At 44.4% G+C, this 23,502-nt stretch overlaps 1 protein-coding gene and 1 long non-coding RNA gene across 2 annotated transcripts; one reads left to right on the forward strand and one right to left on the reverse strand.

Annotated features, from left to right (window-relative positions):
- Positions 1-1,380: 1,380 nt before the first annotated feature.
- On the reverse strand, positions 1,381-22,742 carry col1a1a (collagen, type I, alpha 1a). The gene is made up of 49 exons (XM_076082832.1): positions 22,171-22,742; positions 19,931-20,122; positions 19,408-19,430; positions 18,976-19,011; positions 17,429-17,521; positions 15,610-15,678; positions 15,479-15,523; positions 14,937-14,990; positions 14,790-14,843; positions 14,637-14,690; positions 14,482-14,535; positions 14,329-14,382; positions 13,731-13,775; positions 13,589-13,642; positions 13,440-13,484; positions 13,195-13,248; positions 12,124-12,222; positions 11,939-11,983; positions 11,677-11,775; positions 11,273-11,326; positions 11,051-11,158; positions 10,328-10,381; positions 10,093-10,191; positions 9,956-10,009; positions 9,762-9,860; positions 9,594-9,647; positions 9,447-9,500; positions 9,172-9,279; positions 9,034-9,078; positions 8,643-8,741; positions 8,428-8,535; positions 8,104-8,265; positions 7,952-8,005; positions 7,744-7,851; positions 7,566-7,619; positions 7,198-7,251; positions 6,941-7,102; positions 6,567-6,674; positions 5,569-5,676; positions 5,411-5,464; positions 4,675-4,782; positions 4,445-4,498; positions 4,236-4,343; positions 4,091-4,144; positions 3,850-3,957; positions 3,403-3,682; positions 3,097-3,287; positions 2,617-2,859; positions 1,381-2,310 (listed from the first exon to the last, which is right to left on the reverse strand). Exons 1-49 carry the CDS (start codon positions 22,250-22,252, stop codon positions 2,164-2,166), a joined length of 4,344 nt encoding a protein of 1,447 aa, XP_075938947.1. The 5' UTR covers positions 22,253-22,742; the 3' UTR covers positions 1,381-2,163.
- LOC142939707 (uncharacterized) lies at positions 19,737-22,466 on the forward strand. Its single transcript, XR_012950126.1, has 3 exons — positions 19,737-20,152; positions 22,069-22,287; positions 22,370-22,466. It is a non-coding gene; the product is annotated as an uncharacterized LOC142939707 (long non-coding RNA).
- Positions 22,743-23,502: the final 760 nt, after the last annotated feature.

The following is a 23,502-nucleotide window of genomic DNA, read 5'->3' on the forward strand; positions in this document are numbered from 1 at the left end:
TTTCTTGATGGATTATGGATGTTCAAAATCCTCCTTTTCAAATTGGATTCAACAGCCCGCAGGAAACGTCACAGGCTCTTTTGGGATAGCCCGACACCAACGAGGAGTCTCCACCGACTGAGAGGTAGGCCACGATTGTTCATCTTTTCTGACCAAGACACAGTACATGCTGTGAGTGAGGAGCGTGGGATATGTTTTCAGACCAGAGAGGAGGCTGACTATTTTTTTTTTTTTTTTTGAAACAATGACGTTTAAGAGATTTTCAGATTTCAGGCAAAATGTCACAATGCATGTCAAAGTATTTGCCGATCCAGTGTGAGCTTTTTAAGCAAACAGGGACACCGAAAGACCTGATTTAGCTCCTAAAACAAAGTAAAGACCCTCTCTGGGATTTGTCTCAGTTGCTTCTTTTTCTCTTCTCCACACACTCTCTGTCTCAGTTAGGATCAGCCCTTCCAAGAGACTTAGCAAGCATTTCTGCGATTGTTTGCATTAATGTCACAGATCAAGTCACTGTATGGTGAACCAGTAAAAAAATTAAAACCTGGTGAAATTCAAGTCCTAGGGGGGCAGTCAGTGAGTCAATCAGGGAATTAGGCAGAATTCAAATGTCAGACCACTTAACATGCTTTATTTCAGCATTCAAAATAATTAAAAACATCTCAATTTATTATACATATACAAAATAGGTACAGATCCTTGTGGTGTTTCCCCCCCCCCATGGGTGTGTCTGTCTGCATTATCTCACAAACTCCTTCCTTTCTGTGCATTGTTTGAAAAAAATAAAATAGATCTCCAATTTTTCTTTTTGTTGAGAAAATTCAACCTTCGCACAAGAAAACAAGAAACAAACTACAACAGATGTGTGGATGAAGGGGGTGGGGGGAGGATTTTGTTGGAGGACAGAAAAGGTGGAGGTTGGGGTTTAAAAACATGAAACCAAAAAGTGTGAGAAGAAAAGATGCGGATCCGCATGTCACTTTGAACTCAGAGCTAGAGGCTCGAGTGCCAGCGTGACCGTGGCTGGAAAAGAGAGAAGACTGTCTCATTCTGGGCGCCAAGAGTAAATAAAAAACGGTGGTTTCGTTTTAGCACCAAGAGGGCCCTGCCACGCCAGAGTGACCGTAACACTACACAACAGTATAGCCGTACTGGACAGCCAGGAGACCTCAAAGAAAGTATAGCACCTTTAATTTTAGCTGTATCCGCTTCTGCTAAAGTGTTGGTAAAAGTAGACTACCCCAATGACCGCAGGCTTCACTTCACAAACACTGGGCCCCCCTTTTTTTATACAGCTGATATCCCTTGCTTTTCTGAGGTAGCCAGAGGATTTTTCTTTCACAACTTTCAAAAAAGAGGTTGGAACCCATGTTTCTCTGCTGGTGGTTTTAATGTGACTTTTCTTTAAAAAAAAAGAAAAAGTGAGTAATAGAAAGGAACAAACAAGAAAGCAACCACAACAACAAACAAATCACAACAGCCACAAAATCAGCGGATGAGGAGGGGGGAGTTTTCAGTGTTGTCTGTGCCAGGTTGATGGGGTAGGGGGGGCGGGGGGCAGAACAACAGAGACAAACATGGCTGTCAGTTTCACCGTTTATTCATCAACACCTGAAATGTGGTACAAAGCAATTGGGTTCTGTCTGTTGGGGACTGTCCTTTCATTCCTCTCGCCACAGTGGTGTATAAAAATACAAAAGTCACCTGTGTGTTTCTGTAAACTCCAGAGAAGCCTGGTATGGCTGGATGAAGAGGGGAAGTCAATTTTTTTTACACTTTACAGAAGCATATATTATTTTCTTGTTGCCAGTGAAACAAAATGTCTTCTCTACAGGATCCTTGGTGTTGGTGATGGTAAAAAAAAACAAAAAAAAAAAACAAGAGTCAGAAACGAAAAAAAAAGTAGTGGTCCCAAACGCGGCGATGCAGATTCCGCCGCATCGCCGCCATCTTGTTGGAGTGCAGGTTTTAGGCAAAGTGGACCATCAGAAAAATGGCCGAATGGAAATTCGTAGAATCAGGAACGAGGGGTCAGATTTTTCAGAAAAATGGCATTAGAGAAATGTTTTGGTGGGCTTTTTTTTAGAGAGAGATGACTGCTAGAAAAATTAAAACACACACACTCACACACACAACAACAATTTCAAGTCCAGATTTCTCTTTTTACAAGAAACAGACGGGTCCAACTTCAAGGCCAAACTCTTGGTCTGGAGCACCAACGTCCATAGGAGCGATATCAATGATGGGCAGGCGAGATGTTTTCGATGTCTTGTAGTCGATGACTGTCTTGCCCCATGTACCGGTGTGTGACTGGAGGGAGAGAAGAAGAAAGGGGAGTTAGGGTCACCATTCAAATTGGCCGCTGCATGGTTAACACAGGACATTTGAAAATGTCTCCAATTCTGCCTGAACTTTTGTTCAAATCCCATGAACAGAAAGACTAGCTACAGTAGCTATTATGCATGTTTGAAACCACTGAGTCTATACCATCAGGGAAAGTATAAGCTTGCTGAATTGTGACCTACTGGTCATTCCTAACTTTGAAGATTTAGCATTTGAAGCTCACTCAGCTGTCAGTGGGATTGGCATGAGAGTGTCAACTTAAGTTTTTCTCACCGTGCATCCGTCTTCCAGGACGCTGTAGGTGAAGCGGCTGTTGCCCTCGGCTCTGATCTCGATCTCGTTGGAGCCCTGGAGGAGCAGGGCCTTCTTGAGGTTGCCGACGGTGGCGTCCATGTAGGCGACGCTGTTCTTGCAGTGGTAGGTGACGTTCTGGGTTGCCTCAGTGGACATGAGACGCAGGAAAGTCAGCTGGATGTTGACATCCTCTGGCTTGGAGCCCTCGCTGCCGTACTCGAACTGTGTAGGAAAGAGGAAGGGGGAGATGTTACTGACTGAACTGGAGGGACAAGAAGCGGAGAGGTAAGGTCGAGTTGAGGAATAGTAGGAAACAAAAGAGGGGCGAGAAGTGCAAATGAGAGGAGGGGTAGAGGAAGGAGGAATTGAGAGGGAAGTTGACCTAAGAGAAGGCAAGTAGGGATGGATTTGTTGCAAGGAGTGAGGAAGTGCTCAGTTTGGTTGGTTCAGCATGTTTACCTGGAAGCCATCGGTCATAGCCTCTCCGAACCAGACGTGCTTCTTCTCCTTGATATTCTTGCTCATGTACCAGTTCTTCTTGGCGACCTCGGGCTGAGTTGGGGTTACGCAGGTCTCTCCGGTCTCCATGTTGCAGTAGACCTTGATGGCGTCATGAGTGCAGCCCTGGTCAGGGTCGATGAAGTACTCGCCTGGAGAACAAGGAGTCAGGAGAGGAAAAGTTTAGAAAAACCCGGTATGCTAGTTTAGATTCTCCAATCCTCCTCTACACTTGGATTGATCAACGGCTGTCGGGTAAAAACTCACCGCTCTTCCAGTCAGGGTGGCACATCTTGAGGTCGCGGCAGGTTCTGGCGGGGTTCTTGCGGGTTCCATCAGGGCTGCGGATCTGCTCGATCTGCTGGCTCAGGCTCTTCAGGGTGCCGTCCACCTCCAGGTCGCGGTCACGGAGAACGTTAGCGTCATCAGCACGGAACATGCGGAAGGGATCGGGGGCCTTCTCCTGAGGCTGGGAAATGAAGCCGAGGTCGAATCCGCCACCGGGGGCACCCGGTGCTCCGGGAGGTCCAGGAGCTCCTGTAGGACCCTGAGAGAGAAGAAGGGCAAGTGGAGGAAGAGAATAAGTTGGTTATTTCAGTGCTCGTAGAGGCTTTGTGGTGTGCCTAGCAAACCACAATCTATATTTTCCCTCAGTTAGAAGACACAAAGTAAATAGACAGAGGAGTGGATGGATAGTTAGACAGCCAGACTTACAGCGGGTCCCATCTCTCCAGAACGTCCACGAGGTCCAGGAGGTCCACTGGGTCCAGGCAGGCCAGTCATACCGTCCTTACCAGCAGATCCAGCAGATCCAGATGGGCCCTGCAAACAGCATAAAGGGAAAGTCTCTGAATGTCAAAGTCCCTCCAAACACTGACAGATAGACCAAATATTAAAATGCAAAACATCTAAAACTACTCCAAGCACTAAAATATTGTGTGGTGTGTTAACTCACTCTAGGTCCAGCGGGTCCAGCAGAACCAGAGGGTCCTTGCTCTCCAGAAGATCCCTATGGGTTCAGAACAGAAACAGTAGTTAGAAATAAAGTCTGTATGTTGTTTATGTTATATATGTATAGATGTGAGTGTGAAGTGACATACAGATTGTCCAGAAGGTCCCTGCATGCCAGTGAATCCTCTGTGTCCCTTCATGCCTCTCTCTCCAGCCTCTCCACCCTCTCCCTTGTCTCCGCGAAGTCCAGGAGCTCCCTGTTAGGGGTAAGAAGGGGATGAAGAGCATTGTTTTGCCTTTGGCCGTTCCATCTATTCTATTGTTTGTTTTTATTAATGGCGCAAAGGTTGTTACTTACTGAAGGGCCACGAGGTCCAGCAGGGCCAGCAGATCCAGAGGGGCCACTAGGTCCCTGAAGCATACAAAAAACAGTTTGATGTAAAGGCAGGTTGCAGCGAAACACAATCTATGCTTACACCTACAGTAGCTCTATTATTAATGGCTGTTTCCCATTGACATGTACTGTACTGTATACTGAAGATATTTTCATAAAAGCACAGTGATTAAACTGGTTTTGGTGTCACTCACAGTCTCTCCACGGTCACCGTTCTTTCCAGCGGGTCCAACGGGTCCGGGGGCACCAGAGGGTCCAGGGGCACCAGAGGCTCCAGATGGGCCGCTCTCTCCACGGTCTCCCTAAAATGCAAACACAAAATATTGTTATTTCACCATCTTTAATATCCTTACAAGCTGCTGTGGTGAAAAACGCACAGATAGAACCAAATATCTGTCTGGATCGCACATAGTTTTTTTTGCCTTTGATTTTTGTCCAAAGAAACTTTAGATATACAAGATTTAGTGAAACAGGCCACTGTCTAGGCTATATAGAACATTACATGCAGGTATAACTGTCTTCTGGCAGCCACATTGGTGTTTCTATCATGTCAACAGAATTTATTTCAGAAACAGAATTGGCTCTGATTGTATGTGATAATGTTAGATTTCAGCTTACTAACCATAGTAGGTGCTAAGCTAAGCGTCACTGTATCTAGCAGAAGCCACTGTAGTTAGCATGTTGTTTGCTAAATGACCTTACAGGCTGCTTTACCTAGGTTCAGGTCAACCAAGCTGATTCTTCCCAAGCCTTTGTGGTTGTTTTGCCCCAATCTATAGTGGTATCGTCTCTTAGTGTCTCTTTGCAGCTGTTTTGCATCTCTTTAAAGTTGTTTTGGTCTCTTTATGTGTCTTTTGTGTCTCTTTGTAGTTGCCTGTTTAGTAATCCATCTGGTGTTGGTGACTTAGCGATGATGTAGTTTGAACTCACCTTGGGTCCAGCACCTCCATCGCGACCAGATGATCCCTCGTTTCCGGGGCTTCCCTAAAACACAAACATAAAGCGGGTTAACTATTTAGAAAACACCTACAGCAGTATACAAAAGTCAGACAGATAGTTAGTGTACAGGTGCAATTGTTTCTTCATACCTCACGACCAGGCTCACCAGGGGCTCCACCCAGTCCAGAGGGTCCCATAGGTCCGGGAGGTCCACGCTCACCACTTGGGCCAGAAGGTCCAGACTTTCCAACCTCTCCCTGCGGGTGACACGGGCAAAGTCAGTCCAGTCCTAGCAACCACAGTTACCTTTCTAATAGATTCAAGTTTATGTGGGCTTGTTTAATGTTGCAGGTTTTAATGCAGCAAGGTGCTGTTAATTGAGGATAGATTTTAGAAAATCAGCTTCCTGCTCGCTGGGGGTCACATAGTGTTGCAACCAGGTGAGTGAAGCGTTTTCATGGAATATACCAGAGTTTAATGATATTTCCAAGCAGGGGCGTCGTTAGCCCCCCTAAAATGTTCTTCAGCCCCCCCAAATAATTTGACACTGTCAGGTCCATTCTCCATCCATTGTGTGCGGTCCCTTTAAGAATTAGGATTTGGGAGTGGCGCGGATATGAAAGCTAGTTTATCCGTCTTTCCTTTACAAGCAGGAAAATTATTCCTCTCTTTATTTTAGAAAAGTTCATATTTGTGTTGTCAAATTTCACTATGACCCTGAAATTCGGTCTCTTGTGTTATCATATACTGAATGCAAGCAAAACTACAGAGCAAAATCACACTCTTTCTGATTGAACCAATCTATGAACTGTCTGAAACAATGGATATCCACGGCCCCAAATGGGCCCCAAAAACAATTGCCGCGCGCTACTCGCGCAAACATGACGATGCCCTTGGGGCTATGCCCCCCCTTTCTTTGAATCCTAGAAACGCCCCTGTTTCCAAGTCATCCTCAGTGGTTTTGTTTCATTGTCACGTCATTTAGAAGTGGTTTTCAATAACTTAATATTTCTGGATTTGGAGTGATGTTTGATTCTAAACATTATATTGGCTGGCTAAACACGTTTGGGTATTCTGGTTCCATCAGCTCCTCTGTGCAGTTTGTAGTTTTGTAGAGTAGAGTTGTAGAGTAATAACAGGAACTTACGGAAGGTCCGGACATGCCAGGGAAACCTCTCTCTCCTCTCTGTCCAGGCAGACCAACAACACCACGCTGTCCAGCAATACCTGAAGGTCCAGAAATTCCAGAAGATCCCTGCAGGGGTGGAGAGAGAGAGACAAAGTGAAAGAGGTTATAGAGATTATACATCAAGGTGTAGGAACAACAACGGAAAGCTAAATAATGTCCGTGTGTTGTCAGTGAAAATGTGGAAACTTAATTCAATGCTACTACATAAAGAGGATCATTTAGTTGGAATCAAATCACGCTGTTTTTTTTTTTTTAGCAACCAATCATTTGGTTCTGTGATAGATTGAGATGGAAGGGGCTCTAGTTTCTTTTGATGGTTTACTATAACTTACAGGAGCTCCCTCGGCTCCAGCGCCACCCTTCTCTCCAGCAGGTCCTGGGGGTCCAGCAGCACCCATCTCACCAGGGCGACCAGCAGTTCCAGTCTCACCACGGTTTCCTTTAATTCCCTCTTTGCCAGATGGTCCAGAGGGTCCGGGAGGTCCAGAGTTGCCCTATGGAGATGAACGCAACATTGCTGAAAACCATCGAGGATGTTGGGCCCTGCCACAGGAACAATAAGTGCTGATAACATCAAAGGAAGACTTACAGAGGGGCCGGGAGGTCCAACTCTGCCAGCAGCACCAGGGAAACCAGTAGCACCCTAGGGACAGAGAGAGAGCAATTAGCTGACTGTGGCTGGAAAAATGGCTGTATCATGTTAGTACAATCAATAAATAAAGAGGGATGAATATTAAAGAATGGGCTTTTTGCAATATAAGTAATACATCTGTAATAAAACATGTTTTGACAGTGGATTGTCTCCAGAATTCTCTCTCTGCTACGGCCATCGGAACCGTTACCTTTGACCACTACACTACAGCTTATGATGCTCCTGATCTAAGAATTGAAGCTGAAGTCAGCATAAATGTAAATATATTAGAGGAAAAGGAGGACAGAAAAGACGAGGTGACTCACAGGAGGTCCAGCGGCTCCGCGGGCTCCCTTACCGCCGGTGTTTCCATTGGGACCCTGAAAGGACACAACAAATTGTCAGTCAACATGGGAGAACCAGTACCAGGCAATGTAGCCTCAACTTCTAATGTTCACTCTGAATTATGGGATTTTCTATAAGGAAGTTTAAATGTTGACAAACCTGAGGTCCAGGGGCACCAGTGGGTCCAGCAGCACCGGGGGGACCAGAATCTCCCTTAGCACCATTATCTCCAGACTCTCCCTTACCACCAGGCTGTCCATCACCACCCTGTGGTGAAATGATAGTGGATGGGGCGAGAGGATCAGTAAAAAGCTAAAGAAAAACAGTTGGTGAGAGGAGCCAGGACATTCATGAAGAAGTGACTTACAGGAGGTCCAGCAAATCCAGCAGGTCCAGGTGGTCCAGACTCTCCACGTTCTCCCTGAGAAAGAGGAGGAAGACGAAAACTCAGTCAGTGATTTCCATATTCAAGCAGCTTCCTCTTCTGCTCTTGAGAAGAACAGATGGACAGGTACTTACAGGGCCTCCGCGAGCTCCAGCAGGTCCGACAGGTCCGAAGGCGCCAGGCTCTCCCTTGTCTCCGGAGGAACCAGCGGGTCCGGGAAGTCCAATTGGTCCAGTCAAACCACGGGGGCCATCCTTACCAGGACCTCCATCACCACCTTTGCCTCCTTGGTCACCCTTGGTTATTGGATGGAGAGGGGGAGTGAGGAATATATATACTGGAAAGCTACTGTGGATGGTGTTGCGTGAGTCGGGCTTCTCATTAGGGTATTTCAGTAGTGACTAATCCTATATACTGGGAATATTGGGAGTACTAGGAATATTGTTGTGGCGACTCACTCTGTCTCCCCTCAGTCCTGGAAGGCCAGCAGCTCCACGCTCACCAGGCATTCCCTGGAGTCCAGGAGAACCCTGGGTTCCGGGAGCACCGGGGGCTCCAGAATCTCCCTGGGGAAGAGGACGAAGGGGTAGAAAACAAGAGTAGTAGGGTTACTCAACAATCAATGAGAACAGGCTATCAAGTTTTTTTTTCTTTCACATCTCGTGAGGTTTACCTTGGCACCCTCGTTTCCAGCAGATCCGACGGATCCACGGACACCAGCGGGTCCAACAACACCAGGTGCACCGCGCTCACCGGGGAATCCTCTGTCACCCTGAGGGGAAGGGGTGGCAGAGAGTTAGGGAATTTGAAATGGAAGTCCAAGAGTGGTCAAAGAAGTCATGAGTCATCTGCGATTAGTCCTACCCCATTAGCATTAGCCTGTTATTAGTTATCTTTAGCCTGATAGCATTAACATCAATGTTCACACAACTTTTGTTGTTTGTAGCCTGGTTTGTCACAATTGAATTACTTAGACAACTCTCCAAAGATGCTTCATTAATGGATGCTGCTGGGAGCAGACTGCTGAGTAACTGGGAACATGACAATGATAATAAGTGACTTACTCTATTTCCACCAGGTCCTGTGGCTCCAGCCTCACCGGACACACCCTAGATAGACAGAGAGGCAATTCATATGTTAATTCTCAGTATAACAGTATCAATTTGATCACGTATTTAAATCAACCATATTTCAGTCAGTACCTGCTCTCCGGGCTTTCCACTCTCACCAACGGCACCCTGGGGTCCTGAGAGACCCTGGAATCCGGGAGGTCCGCCAGGTCCCTGTTCTCCTCTCTCACCAGAAGGACCCTAAGGTTGAACAGGAGAAGGACTATTGGAGCTAACAGAATGTGGCCAGGAGTAAGGCATGATGTGGGTACCACTTGTTGTCAGTAGCTTTTAAGTGTAGTTTGTAGTGTGAGACCATCAGGCTTTTGAGGCGGGTGTCAATGTGGGCATGTGTGCATTTTACGTACAGCAGGTCCAGAGGGGCCTTGAGCACCAACGTCACCGTCCTTTCCGGGGGCACCCTGGGTAGAGAGATGGTAGGCTTTCAGACACACAGGTTCAACAAACAGTAGAGTACAGTGGATTCAAAGAGAAGCAAAGTGTAGACAACTTACAAGTGGGCCAGTGGGTCCTAGTACTCCTCTCTCGCCAGGCTTTCCACCCTCACCCTACAGACAGAAGTAGAAGAGCACTATTAGCAGGGATGCCTACTTCTCAGTAGTCTACTCACTTAAAAACAAATGATCCATGATACTTTGTAGCAGTTGAGACCCATTACTCACAGCAGCTCCTTTGGGTCCGGGGAATCCCATGACTCCAGGCTGGCCTCTAGCTCCAACAGAGCCAGGTGGTCCGGGGCGGCCATCTTGTCCAGTGGCTCCCTGGTGAGGAGGAATAATGAAGGATTCATTTAACACAACATATCTGTGTTTTGATGAGATGAAAATCAAACGTATTGTCCTGAGCGTGAACTTACAGCGGGTCCCAACTTGCCATCAGGTCCAGGGCTGCCAGGGCTACCAGTCATACCCTACGAGCAAAGGTTTAGAGGTCAGAGGACGGCCTGTGCAGTGAATAAATGATGTTGCTGATAATTATGGTAGGGAATCTCACCTTAGCTCCGGGCAAACCAGGCTCACCAGTGCGGCCAGACTCACCGGTTGAACCTTTAGGTCCAAGAGCACCGGGGGCACCACGCTCGCCATTGGCACCCTATGACGGGGGAGAAAGAGAGAGAAGAGAGGTAGAAAGGCAAAGATTAGTTCAATCCAATCTGATCTGAAGTATCTCCATGATTGTAAGAGGAAAAGAGGGACGTATCGAATGTGTGTCTGTGTTTTATACTCACTTTGGCTCCAGAAGCACCATCAGAACCAGGGAAACCACGACCTCCAGGGCCACCCTGTAGAGAGAATCAAGCACATGTTTAGCTCTATGAACAACACTGTGGACACTCTATCTAGACAGGGATGGGCTATTGCCATAATCTTAATATGCCCTGTCCTTTCCCATCAAGTAAGTCCATGTCAACAATGTGTAATCCCGCTCTACCTTGGTTGAATGATATTGTATAGTCTAAACTGTTTAAAAATGTCAATTTTTCTTTACTGTCAGGCATGATGTATTGTGGGCCAGATCAGGAAGGCTCAGGAAGCAATTGTCCTGATGACATGAGCATGTCACTCCCTGGTGGCAGCATGAGCTATATTCACATTCTATGCGCAAAACATGTCAAATATTGTGTCAGTAATAATTTTTCCAAATATCTGGAAATTATGCTCTGTTCCTGCATTTACAGTTCATATATCTGGCCTGCAGGGGGCACTAGAGAGTGTTTGGATGTTCCTGTTAAGCCAAAAGGGCTTCTGTGTCATTTGTGGCCTACACTATTTATACTTGTATTATATAGGTAGGCCATATTTCGACCTTTTCCCTCATTTATATATTCATAACAAATAAGATATTCATATTTCCACTGGAGGGCAACTCGATCACTTTTCTTACCAGTGACACTTAATATTAAAAAATATCACAGCATACAGTATATTATAGTGGAAAGTGAGATGCATACTCGCTCTCCAGGAGCTCCACGGGCTCCTGCAGCACCAGGCTCTCCTCTGGTTCCTCTCTTGCCTTCCTCACCAGATGGTCCTGGGGCTCCGGCACCTCCTGCAGCTCCCTGGAGAACACGCACGCGAACACACACGGATGGCATAAGAGATGGAACGTGTATTCGTGCATGTGTGTATTACGGAGCTATGCTCCATTCTGACTGTGGTGAACTTCAACTTACAGCCTCTCCCTTGGCACCGGACTCTCCCTTGCCTCCTTGGGCACCGACGTCACCCTGAGGGAAACGAGCAAATAAACAAACATTAACAAACGATACCAATTCAACAACTGACATCAGTGGTCAAAATCAATCAAACAAACATGCAAACAAATAAGCAGAACTGAGACAAATCTCAATAAATACATGAATAATAAAAATAGACAAATAGCTGTTAACAACAAACAAAACACTGGTACGGAACAAAAGTAAAACAATGTTTACTTGTGATTCAGCAGTTTTACTTTTAATTCACTATGTTTGGAATGAATTACTATTTCTAATCGTGTCCATTACAGGCGACAGACTCTAGACAGAAAATACTATTTTTGGCGTTGGTTAGTTTTTTCTGAGAAAGCTTTACTCACAGTGTTACCCTTGGATCCGGGGGCACCGCCAGCACCCTGAGGTCCTGGGGGTCCACGTGGTCCGGGGAAACCGGGAGCTCCAGCAACTCCGGCAGCACCCTGCAGGGGGCGGAAGCACACAGCAGCAACACGGTCACATCACGCTGCACTGCCAGTCTCTGAGGCTATGCTACTGTGAACAACACCTTTTTGAGCCAGGATGGGATTCGAATCCTCAACCCTGTCATGCTCATGAGGTAAATGTGTTGAGATAGATACTCACGGGGGTTCCCTTAGCTCCGGCACCTCCATCAGTTCCGGAGTTTCCCTGAGAGGAGAAAGAAGGGAAAATATTTTCATTAACCAGAAGATTCTTAGGAATGATGTAAATGCCATTATATCATCAATAAGGTGATCTTATCTAGAACCTGAACAGTCCGTCATAGAGGGGTTACTGTTTGTACTTACAGAGGGTCCTGCGGGGCCAGCAGGTCCGGGGTTACCGGGCTCGCCTCGGGATCCAGCGGGGCCTTCGGATCCACGAGCACCCTGAGCTCCAGCGTCACCCTGGGTAGAGGAGGAAAAGAAGAGCAGTCAGACAATCAGTGTCCAAAGCAATAGCGGTTTCGTCATTGTGGAAGACTCGTAGAGGGATGAAAAATAACATTATGATGCAAATCATGTCGAAAAGTAAATATGTAAATGGACAACAGAGGACTGTATTTTGCATTATACTGTGGTCAAAGTTTTAAAATGATTAAAACGCCAGCTTGTTGGTGTTTCAAACTACATTCGGCAGTTTTCAATATTTGGTAAAATTGCTTTTAGCCATTGTGCTAAAAGCAATTGGAAGAGCCGTCCAGAGGCTTTTATGCAGTGTTTCATAATTTTATGGTATATATTATTATTAGAAGAAATACTACTTTTTCTTTTCCTTTTTAATTTCGCTTGTAGTGTTTTACCATGATCGATTTATTCAGTGGTATATTTGTTTTTCTTAACTTAATGTGGTGTGCATTCATCTCTTCCTCTTATCTCCAGTTTTTGTTTTGTTTTCGTCTTGTCAATCATTTGTAAAACACTTAGGATTGCATTCGAATTGTTTGAAAGGTGCTATGTCAATAAAACATAATTGATTGATTGATTCCATAATCTGTACAGATAATTTAATCTAAACTCCACACTACAAGTTATTATTATGAGGTCACTTTTCGCACGCTACTACAAACCCCAAAGTCGCTTAGACTTAGTATGTAAGTATGAAATCGGGACATGGAACAGAATTCCTGTGCAGCTTGGACGACCCCCACCCTGTGTTACCCCTGTTCAAAGACCACATGAAAGGTCACATATGTTAGGAGATGAAAGTAACTTTCTAGTGACTGCTGCAAGCTCTCTTAAGAAGATGAAATAGGATACGTGTGGTGTTGTTTTGGATGGTGAAAGTCGTGGAAGATTAAGGAAGATGTAGAAGATGAAATATATAAAAAAATGGAGGCTGTTTAAGATTATTGCTGTGGATCATAATGGTCGTTGTACCTTGGATCCGGGGCCACCGGGGAATCCGGGAGGTCCAGCGGGGCCAGTGGGACCCTGGGAGAAAACAATAAGACAAACTGATTTTATAGCGGGAAATAAAATGTTTTTTATTTGTGCTTCCTGTCTGAGAATCCCCCTGGGGTTTTAAACAACTAGGGTCAAGTTGTACATTAAAAATTGCTACTGAAGGACAAACATGTTTGTTCTGAGAACAGTTTAAAATTTGAGTAAAATGGAAGACTCACATTAGGTCCGGCAGCACCAGCAGAACCATCGTTACCACGAGCTCCCTGCAGATCACAGACAAACATGATTGATTGATTGATCTGTTCATTGACCGACTGGCTGATCCATTAAAGTATTTGTTAGTGAGTGTGTGGATGTGTGGACTCACAGCAGCTCCAGAAGCACCATTGCGGCCTCTCTCGCCGGGCAGACCACGGGGTCCCTGAAACAGAGACACAAAGAGTCAGTCAGCTATCCAAAATCCAAGAAGGAAACTACATGGCAGAGATGGGGGTGATTGTTTTACTCACCATAGCACCAGGAGTTCCATTCTCACCGGAGGCTCCACCCTCTCCCTAAACATGCATAAACACACAGGCAGGTGAGGCGATAAGAATGACAGAAAATGTAGCATCGTTTGTCAATATTAATGCAACTAGCCAATATGGCTACTGCTAGCCAATAACTAGCCAATATGGCTACTGCTAGTCAATAACTAGCCAATAAGGCTGCTACAGCTAGTTGTAACACTATAAACTTACAAACTGGCTACGTGGATTTTGCAGGTCTGAAGAAAAGATGCAACTGGTTGAGAAATGAAGGAGCCAGTTTTAGCCAATTTTAGGGGCTAAAAGTCCGGATATCTCAGCTTCTGTAGCTTTCATTCCTATAATTCTTATAACAATCTGTCTCTCTTGTGAATGTCACTGGAGGACAACATTAACAGGCTACTATGGCGAATACTTCCACTACATCTTCGAGTACTGCGACTACTATCCCCATTGCTATTAGAGAAACTGTTACAACTACTACTTCTATCACTATTGCCACCGTTAGTACTGCAAAATTTGCCTTTTTCTACACTGAGACGTAGCGCGGAGGAGCGAGGTATCAAAGAGGGGCAGTCACCTTGGGACCAGCGGGGCCATTGTCTCCCTTAGCACCATCCAGACCACTGAATCCCTACAGAGATGGAGAGACATAGCAACAGATTAAGTCCACAGTTATAAGAGATGCCATACTGTTTATTTGTTGAACGGGGAGTCGGGAGTTCTGACTCACTCTGTGTCCCTTGATGCCAGGCAGACCGGGGGTTCCTGGGAAACCACGAGCTCCCTGAGGGAAAGAAAAGAGATAGGAGATTTAGTTTATATATCTATCACGGCTCTGTTTTCTTTTTCACTAGGAATAACAATTACACCGCCATGATGACTTACCTGTGGGCCGGAAGGTCCACGCTCACCACCGCGACCAGGTTTGCCAGACTCACCCTAAGATAAAGAGTGAAGGGGGTGAACACAGTAAGTAAGTCATTCTTCACTCTATGCTGAGATGGAGATGGTGAATACGAGCAGATCCAGTCGACTTACATCCTCTCCGTTCTTTCCTGAGGGGCCGGCGGGGCCACGGGGACCCATGGCACCCTGCAGAGAAAGACACACAGAGGTGAGAATGACCACAGGCTACCGAGGCGCAATGCAGGCGTGTATCTGTTTCAATATGCTCCTAATACTCACAGAAGATCCAGCCTCTCCAGGCTCACCAGGGGGGCCGGTGAATCCCTGAGGTCCCTGTAGGTGGAGACACACATCAAACACCATCACTAAATAAATTGACAACTATCTCTATTAGTTGTAAATCCAACCAAGTGATTGTAAAGACATGCATATCGGTGTGTGTGTTTCAGTGGGGAGTATCTTTGTTTCATGGCTGCTGTCATCTGACTCGAGTGGGAATAGTAGCATAATTTTAAACTTTAGACTTTAGCTGTAACTTAAGGTAGTTAAGCTAGCTAAAATTCATTTTTTTAACAGCTAAAATAATAATCAGATTAGAAAATATTTTGGGTTATTGTAGTTTTCATTTGGAAATGAACTCCAATGCAGTGAAAGGAAAAGGAGTGTGATAAGAGTTTGGTGATGGCTTTGTGTGAACTGGGCACCGAGGAGATGTCACAAGTGATGTCATGATGATGTATGACGTGCTATCTCCTCCTCTATCCTCCCAGCTTCAACTATGAAACATTTTGCGTTGAAGAAGAAGGAAGCGGCGTACTTACGCTAGAACCGGCAGATCCAGGGGCTCCGCGGGGTCCCATTGGGCCCTGTCAATCAAACAGAAGCAGGGTCAGATACGGCATCTCCATGATTGATGGTGAAATGATTGTGTGTGTGTGTGTGTGCGTCTTACCATTGGTCCAGGAACAGGCATGGAAGGAGATTTATCATCGTAGCCACCAGACATCTGAGGGGAGAAGTTCTAGAAAAAAGAAAAACAGAGCTATAAATATTACAATCCATTTCTCATGTGTATTTGCTGAAAAGGTTTAAAATTTCCATGACATGAATATGAATGAAAGCCTTTTCTTTGGTATTTTATGCCAGTTTTATATGTAAAACATTTTCACACATTTTTTTGTAAACAAGCTCAAGACCCATTTCCCTTCCTCTGTAGGTGTATTTTTTAAAGACTTCTATGCACTAGGGGGACTAGTATAATGCATCCTCAATTATGTTTTAATCCTGGAAATAAACATTCCCATCATTTTTTGTTGACAGTTTCACTTCTCTGTCAGCCAGGACCATCCCCCGACCTTTAACCTCATCACTCTTAGTGTTGCTGAATTTGTTGAGCTCAATGAAGTCTCTTTGGATGCTACTTCTGTTATCTGACCACAGAGGCTACTTAGAAACTGCAATCTGAGGTGAGGTTAATCAAGGCTAATGTTGGTGTTAGCCTAGCTTGGTCATTTGGAATGGGCGTTTGTTGTTGATATATTGTGGTTAGTTGGGAGTCAATAGTAAACTGAATCATGCTTAATTCGATTCCAAAACTTTTAAAACTATTTGTGGTAAATAAGCATTTGAGTTTGTGGTAAATTCTACACAAGCATGCTAAATTATACTGGGATGGTATGTCAGATTAAATTAGTTTGGTGAATTAGCATGTGAGTCAATGATAAATCATAGCTACAAATGCTAAATCAGGATAAGAAGTCAATGGCAAAGTGAACCATAGCATGCTAAGTTAGATTGTGATACTATTGGCAATATGTGGTAAAGAACATTAGCATGGTAAATTAGACTGGGGTGGTATGTCATGTTCGCATAGCCTAGTGAATTAGCATGTGAGTCAATAACTTCTACATAGGAATCCAAAATGTGCCTGGGAATGTTAGCTCACATTCTAAACTACAGTTAAAGTCAATGGAAATGCAAGTTTATACTAAACTACAATGAGAGTCAGTGGGAATGTTAGTTTAGTATAATAAACTACGATGGAAGTTGATGCTTAGCTGACTCATAGCATGCTGAGATGTATTAAAGAAGTATATGGGCATCATTGATAAACTTATACATTATTAGCATAGTAGGCTAAATGTGTTCACTCTACAATAAACTAATCAACTAATGGATCTGACAAGCATCCAGGACATCTCCGCTTCCCTTTTCTTAAGAATGAACCCCAATTAACTTCTGACCTTTTGACCCCAGACTGAAAGCCAAACTCCAAGTCAGAGGCAATCATTTTAGGCCAACGCCAACACGTCAATGAAAAGCTTGAGTTTTAGCTGTGAAAGTGGAGTTCAGTTTCCCAGCTCGACCTGCCCTCCCTGAAGCTGCGTGCACAACCACCATATTGGTTTATACTGGTCTATTTTGATGTCATTCACCAAAAAAGAAGTTTGGGAATCCCTTTAATAAAAGCAGCACTGAGGTGGTATGGGCATGCAATCCAACAAACTACAACAAACAATAAGGATTATGGGTAGGGGGATATGAGGGCTGGGGAACTGAGAAGAGCAAACCTGAATTGGGACTAATGCTTGTTTTTGACTAACCCCCACACATGAAGAAGTTCCAGCTACTGATACTATCTCTGTCCAACAAATGAGATAAACGCATGAGTCTTACGACTATTTTTTCCAGCCATGGTCGGCTTAGATCTGGTAAATTTGGACCCGAATGAGTCAAATACAAAGAAAAAAGAAAATAAATCTACAACTTACTCCACCGAGGCCAGGGGGTCCAGGGGGGCCGGGAGGTCCGGTCATACCGGGCTGGCCGGGGATACCATCATTACCAGCGGGACCAGCATTACCCTGCAGATTGGGGGGCAAGAGAGAGAAAGAAAGAAAGAAGGGGTCAGGCTCTTGAGTCAGAATAAAATGGCCGCCTGGATGCTAAACGCACCCAGAGACAACAGAGAGGAAAACATCAACTGTTTGATTTTGTTCAAACCCCAATCACATGACTGCCTGTACTCTAGTTACATTGTCAGAATGGATCCTTTTGTATAATCTTTAATTTCACTTGCTCCCTATAGTGGTGAAAGCAGCATTAAACCTGGAGGAGGCACAGTTTACTCTGCTGGGAGACTGACCATGTGACCAACCAGGAATGGACTGGCGGTCATGTGACAAGCAGGATACAGGAAGTGGGTAAGAACTGCCATTAACACTTTAACTACACATTCTGTAAAACAAACTTCGAAATAAATGATCTGAATAACTTCGACATGTTACATAATACCATAAATACATTATTATAAGCATTACTGAAAACTCATAATTAGATCAAATATGATATTATATTATAATAAGAAATTATTATTAGCTTTTGGTTTTGTAACAAAAACTAAATCAAAGATGTCTTTGCAGCTTGCTGAATCAAATCCCACTATCACAAAAAATAAAGAATCTGATGAGAAGATCTGTAAAAAAATATAAATAAACAAATAAATAAATAAAATAAAAATTTAATTTTAATTCAAATTTTGTTTGCCCATCAATTTAGATAAAAGAGACATCACCACTGCAAAATCAATCCCAAACCCAGCTTTATTTTTTTTGAGAATAAAATCAATTTTGTTGACAGTTTTCTGTATGAATAGTCTTAATATTTAACGTGCTTGAATGTTAAGACTCTTTTCTCGCAGTTTCTAACTTTCCTTCAACCAAGCAAAGGTTCAAGTTCCTCCTCACTCTGCGTGTCTCAACCTGGCCTTGGCATGTTTTCAGTCACTGATCTTTTCACTGCTCTCAGTTGATGATGAACCCTGTTAAAGCACATTGCTTCCCCTTAATCTATTCTGTTGTGCCATAATAGTTTCTAGAAACAAGATACATTGACTAAATTCAGAGGTGAAAGCGGCAAAGCAAAAGCAGTGCAGTTTTAAGGATGTATATGTGCCATTTACTTTAGTATTGCTATTTTCAGGGGCTTTTTACATCATTCCTTGTATCTGATGGCAATAGTTACTTTGCAAGCAAATGTTTAAATGCAATATCGATCTCTAAATATTAAGCTCTTTTTCAATCAGACCTGATGCTATTTCTGTTTCAATTCTAACTCTTCTCTACTGTGATGCAAGTAAGATTTTGAATGCCGGCTCGGGCTAAAGGATCCTGTTTCCACATGTGACTGAATGAAAACTGAGTCAGTACAGCAGCTTCAACTCCATAATAAACACACGGGAATCTGCTCAGAGTGGCAGGCAGTGAACTCACCGCGTGGTGACCAGAAATCAAGAGAATTGATAAGTGTGTGAACCTACCTTGTCTCCCTTGGGTCCACGCTCTCCCTTGGGTCCCTGTGAGTAAAGAATACAATAAAAAAGATAACGTCTCAGTGTATGATCAAACACAATTATGTAATTGATATATCTGAACATGATTCACATGATTATTGATGTATCTGATCTAATCAATAAGTGATGTAACACAGATAATGATCAATCAACTATCTGTATCTGATATAAACCAATTAACAATATCTAAAGATTTAGTTGAAGAATTATCATCTTCCACTTGATTATCATACACCCTAATCATCACTCAATCAATGATCAATACTACAATCAATAGGTACATCAAATTGATTAAGTATTTATTTTTCACTGTTTGTGTGATGATGAAGAAAAATACATTATTTACAATTTAGAGCGACCATTAAATAGTTGGTGATCAATGCAATAATCAATATTTACCTCAACCTGAGGCTCCTGGAAGCCTGCAGAGAGAGGAGACAGATTATGAAAATTGGATTATGAAACAAAACACAAGCAAAAGTAGAAGAGGCAGATTTTCTTATAGCATGAGGGGGGAATGTGCATCTGGTGCTGGATGAGAATGAATGTGTGTGTGTGTGTCTTTGTACAGCTATCTTTGTACAGCTATCTTTGTGAGGACAGTGATCTTTGTAAGGACCACAGTTGTGTGTTCTTGTCCAGTTATCTTTGTGAGGACTACTGCTAACTTTGTGAGGACCAAGGTTGTGTTTTTCTGTTCAGCTATCTCTGTTCGGACCAATTCGAGTTTTAGACCTTCAGAGAGAGGGCATTTTGGCCAGTCCTCACTTTAGGACGGACCTTAAAAGGCCTGTTCGAGGGTTCAGGTTGGAATTAGGTTTAGCTTAGCAAAGATCGAGGTACAAGGTTGCGTAAAAATGAACGGCATAAAATCATGTAAAAACAGACAGAAGAGGACAGAGGAGGTGAGGGGACGCAGTACCATCGTCGGGGCAGATGGGGCAGCACTCGTCGTGGGGGATGATGGGGTTGGGGCAGTCAGTTGTGTCCTCGCAGATGACCTCATCGCACATCACCGTGCCGCTGTCGCACACACAGATCTGGCATGGCTCCGGCTTCCACACGTCACGGTCCGCAAACACCTGTCCGTCCAAGGTGCAGCTTCCGCCCGTGCCTGATGGAGGGGCGACAGAGAGCGAGACAGGTGAGGTAGCTGGACACGCTCTTACGGAAATACAAGGGACTAGATGGAAGCAGAGTTTAAAAATAGCTGATAAAAAAAAAATGTACATATGAAAAAAAGATACCACAATATATACATTTTTTGTTGTGTCTTAACATATTTTATTATTTTCAAAAATACCCATATCATATCACTTAAGACTAAATTAAAATATTAAGAAAGTATAGTTTGTATATATTTTGTTCTGTGTAGCACTCTTAGCATTAAAGGAAAGTTTTCAAGAACTTCACAATTCTAAAAATCATTAAAAGAATTGATACATGGACACAAACGTCATGAACGCGAACTGAGGAAATGATTTAGACAGTAACATAGAAACATCAAGCAGGAGAAGTGAGTGTTGTGAAAGGTTTGGACAGGAACTGGTGGCCTGAGAATGGCACCAGAGAGAGGACAGAATGAGGTGACAGAAAGGGCGCCGGCGTCCTTCATGTCGACGCAAGTGGCATCAGCAAAAAGACCCATGGACCAAACGCGTCCCCAAGTGATTTAATTTCCCTTTAACAACAATCAAAACGCAGATCGCTCCCCCTGCTCTAACTCAAAGTCACATTTTCCGACCTGCAGCTGCATCACCTCCGCTGCCGCTGTGGCATTTTCTCAGCAAAACTAAACCCGAACGGGGGCTCCCTTCAGGGGCTATAAGTGTTCCACAGCGTGCCAAAGTGCTGACCTCAGAGGGAAAAGCAACGAAGACTTCGCTGCAGACTTTGGCAGCAGCTGGTGGAAACATGCTCTGCATGTGTTTGCAATTAGAGGAAACGAAAAAAAAAAAAAAAAAAGAGTGGAAAGATGAAGAGGAGGAGGAGGGAGGAAAAAAAAGGAGGCGGTGTGGGGGGACGTGGCGGCCAGATGTGTCCGCAGGTGCGGAGTGAGGCCTCTGGGTGGCGTTGTGAGACCGTTCAATGGGGTCAAACTGCATCTGCGTCAGACAGACAGGCAGCTCCTTTCCAGACAACTGGAACATCTGGAAAAATTGAATTTCAGCTCCTTGGTTTCTGTTTCCAAAGCTGATTTTCTTTGTCTTCTTTCGGGAGGAAAAAACATCTGCGTCTAAACACCAACAGAGGCCTTTGTTCACCTCATTTCACTGTACCCCAACTCTCTTTTGGAATTACATCTAAGCTTTTGTAAACTCTCACTCAAGGGCATTAAGTGGAAGATTGCTCGGGCTGTGAAGGTCAAACGTTTCCGGCGGCCCAACTCTCTCCCTATGTGACTCTCTCACTCACTCACCTGGCCAACTCAACACTTGGCTCCAGGCAGTGAATGACTCTGCCACATCGATCAAGGCCTGAGGAAAGCTTTCCCCTCACCGCCTCGTCGTGTCAGCTGGGGTGGGGATCTTCCTTCAAAAATAAATGGCCATTTCTATCCCCTCTCCAGTCTTACATCCACAACCGTAGAGTTTAACACCTTTTAAGCCGGGATCAACCTCTGACAGGTAGAGTGGTTAAGGGTGTCAAATTGACAAAATGCCACGAAAGAATTCTGGCTTTGTCAGAAAAACAAGCAGATGTTTTCCAGCAAGTACTGCTTTTTTAGGGGGGGGTTCAAATTGGATAAAACATGCATTTCTGCTATTGGAGAAAGCCTCGCCTGGAGGAAAGCCTGGAAAACCTGCAGCAACTCGCTCTGCATGCATGGGGGAGGTGGTTGGGGGTAGAGAGACAGAGACAAACACAAGGAGAGAGAGAGAGGGGCCTTCTTGAGATGCCCAATGCATTACGTACACCCTGTACTGTTTAGACTGCAAGCTGCAGAAGCTCATCCATCTATCCATCTATCTTTCGAGTGGAAACAAAGGTGCAGCATGCATCAAAGTTCCTACTTCTACTTCTTAAACTTTTTTTCCTCTCTTCTCGTCCCTGTCTAAGATCTCGCCAGCCGTCCACCCATGAAGAGAAAATCCACTGTTAAAAAAACAGTACAAAAAAAAGAAAAAAAAGAAGAAGGTTGAGAAGCTCCAGCAAACTTACGGTCGTCCTCGCCCTGCGCCCTGACCAAGAGCACTGCTGCGCCGAGCAGCAGCGCAAGCCGCAAATCCACAAAGCTGAACATGTCTTAGATGCCACCAGACATGTAGACTCTTTGAGGTGAGTGAGGAAAAAAAGAATGCTGGGGGATGTTTTCTTTCGCTGCTACACTCCACTCATACACAGGGTGTTTTTGGGGCAGGGTCCGCTCGTCTGATCACAATCCTCCTGACCCCAGCAGAAAACTCCCTACTGCCTTCACTCACTTTCTGCCGGGGTTTTTATATGGGAGCCTGAAGAACTGGGAGGTGCTGGGAGGCCTGGACGAACTGGGGACGCACCCTCATTACCCCCGCCGCTGCTGCTGCTGCACGTTTAGGGAAGACAAGAATGGACCCCTCCTTCAACGAAAAAAAAAAAACAGAAGAAAAGAGAGAAAAGAAGAAAAAAACAGGTCCCTCCTTCTGTAATTCCACAGCAGAAGGGTTGGAGTTGGGATCAGAAGAGGGAGGGGGGGCCGCGCAAGCAAGGAAACCTGATCCTGAAGAGCATCCGAGGTTTCGGAGGAGGATCTGCTCCTCCAGCAGCCACGGGTTTAATCCAGGTTTTTATTTCTGGTTCTGGTCTACTTCCTGATTTACGTTGATTTTTTTAGATTGCTTCTGGGATTCTGGCTTCAGCTGAAGTGTAGTTCACAAACAAAATGTCTCAGAAAATTAAAGATTCAAGTTTTGGTGTGTTTTAGTTCTGTTTCGTGTGTTTCTTTCATTTGCAGGTTTATCTCAGCTTGTAGTTGGGTTTTCTGTTGCTAATTCAGTTGCGATCAATGTGTTTGACCTCAGCTTTGGAGAGCCTCATTGTTTGCATTGTTCACACGACTGTAAATTAATTTGTTTCATTTTCTAGGATCGTCATCGTGTTGCAACCGCAGCACCAAAGCTAAAACTCGAGTTTCAGTTTTTAAAATTTCTTCTCCCTCAGCCCACATTGACAGAAGTGTTAGCTTTACTTTCTATAGGTACAAGCTGGATCACAAACATGGCGCGTGGAGTTTGAAATAAGTAGGCATTTATCATGCAGGGAGGGTCCAATGAAAAGACGCCATCAGGTTGCATTATGAGAATTGTAGGATCCAGCGTTTTTGGAGCTTCATCCGTACCGTATTGTTAGGATATGTTGGCCTGTGCTGCATAAGTTTAAACCATTCTTTCAAAAATCTGTCTCTTGTGAGTCGTCCAACTTCATTAAAGTGCAATACAAAATTTCTTGAGTGCGCTTTTAATTTGCATCTGATGCCTTTATCACTAAATGACTCCCACAACTTGTTGAAAGTCA

Source organism: Anarhichas minor, unplaced genomic scaffold (assembly GCF_050575085.1).
Source record: "Anarhichas minor isolate MPS153535 unplaced genomic scaffold, ASM5057508v1 ptg000007l, whole genome shotgun sequence".
In the NCBI taxonomy this organism is placed as follows: domain Eukaryota; kingdom Metazoa; phylum Chordata; class Actinopteri; order Perciformes; family Anarhichadidae; genus Anarhichas; species Anarhichas minor.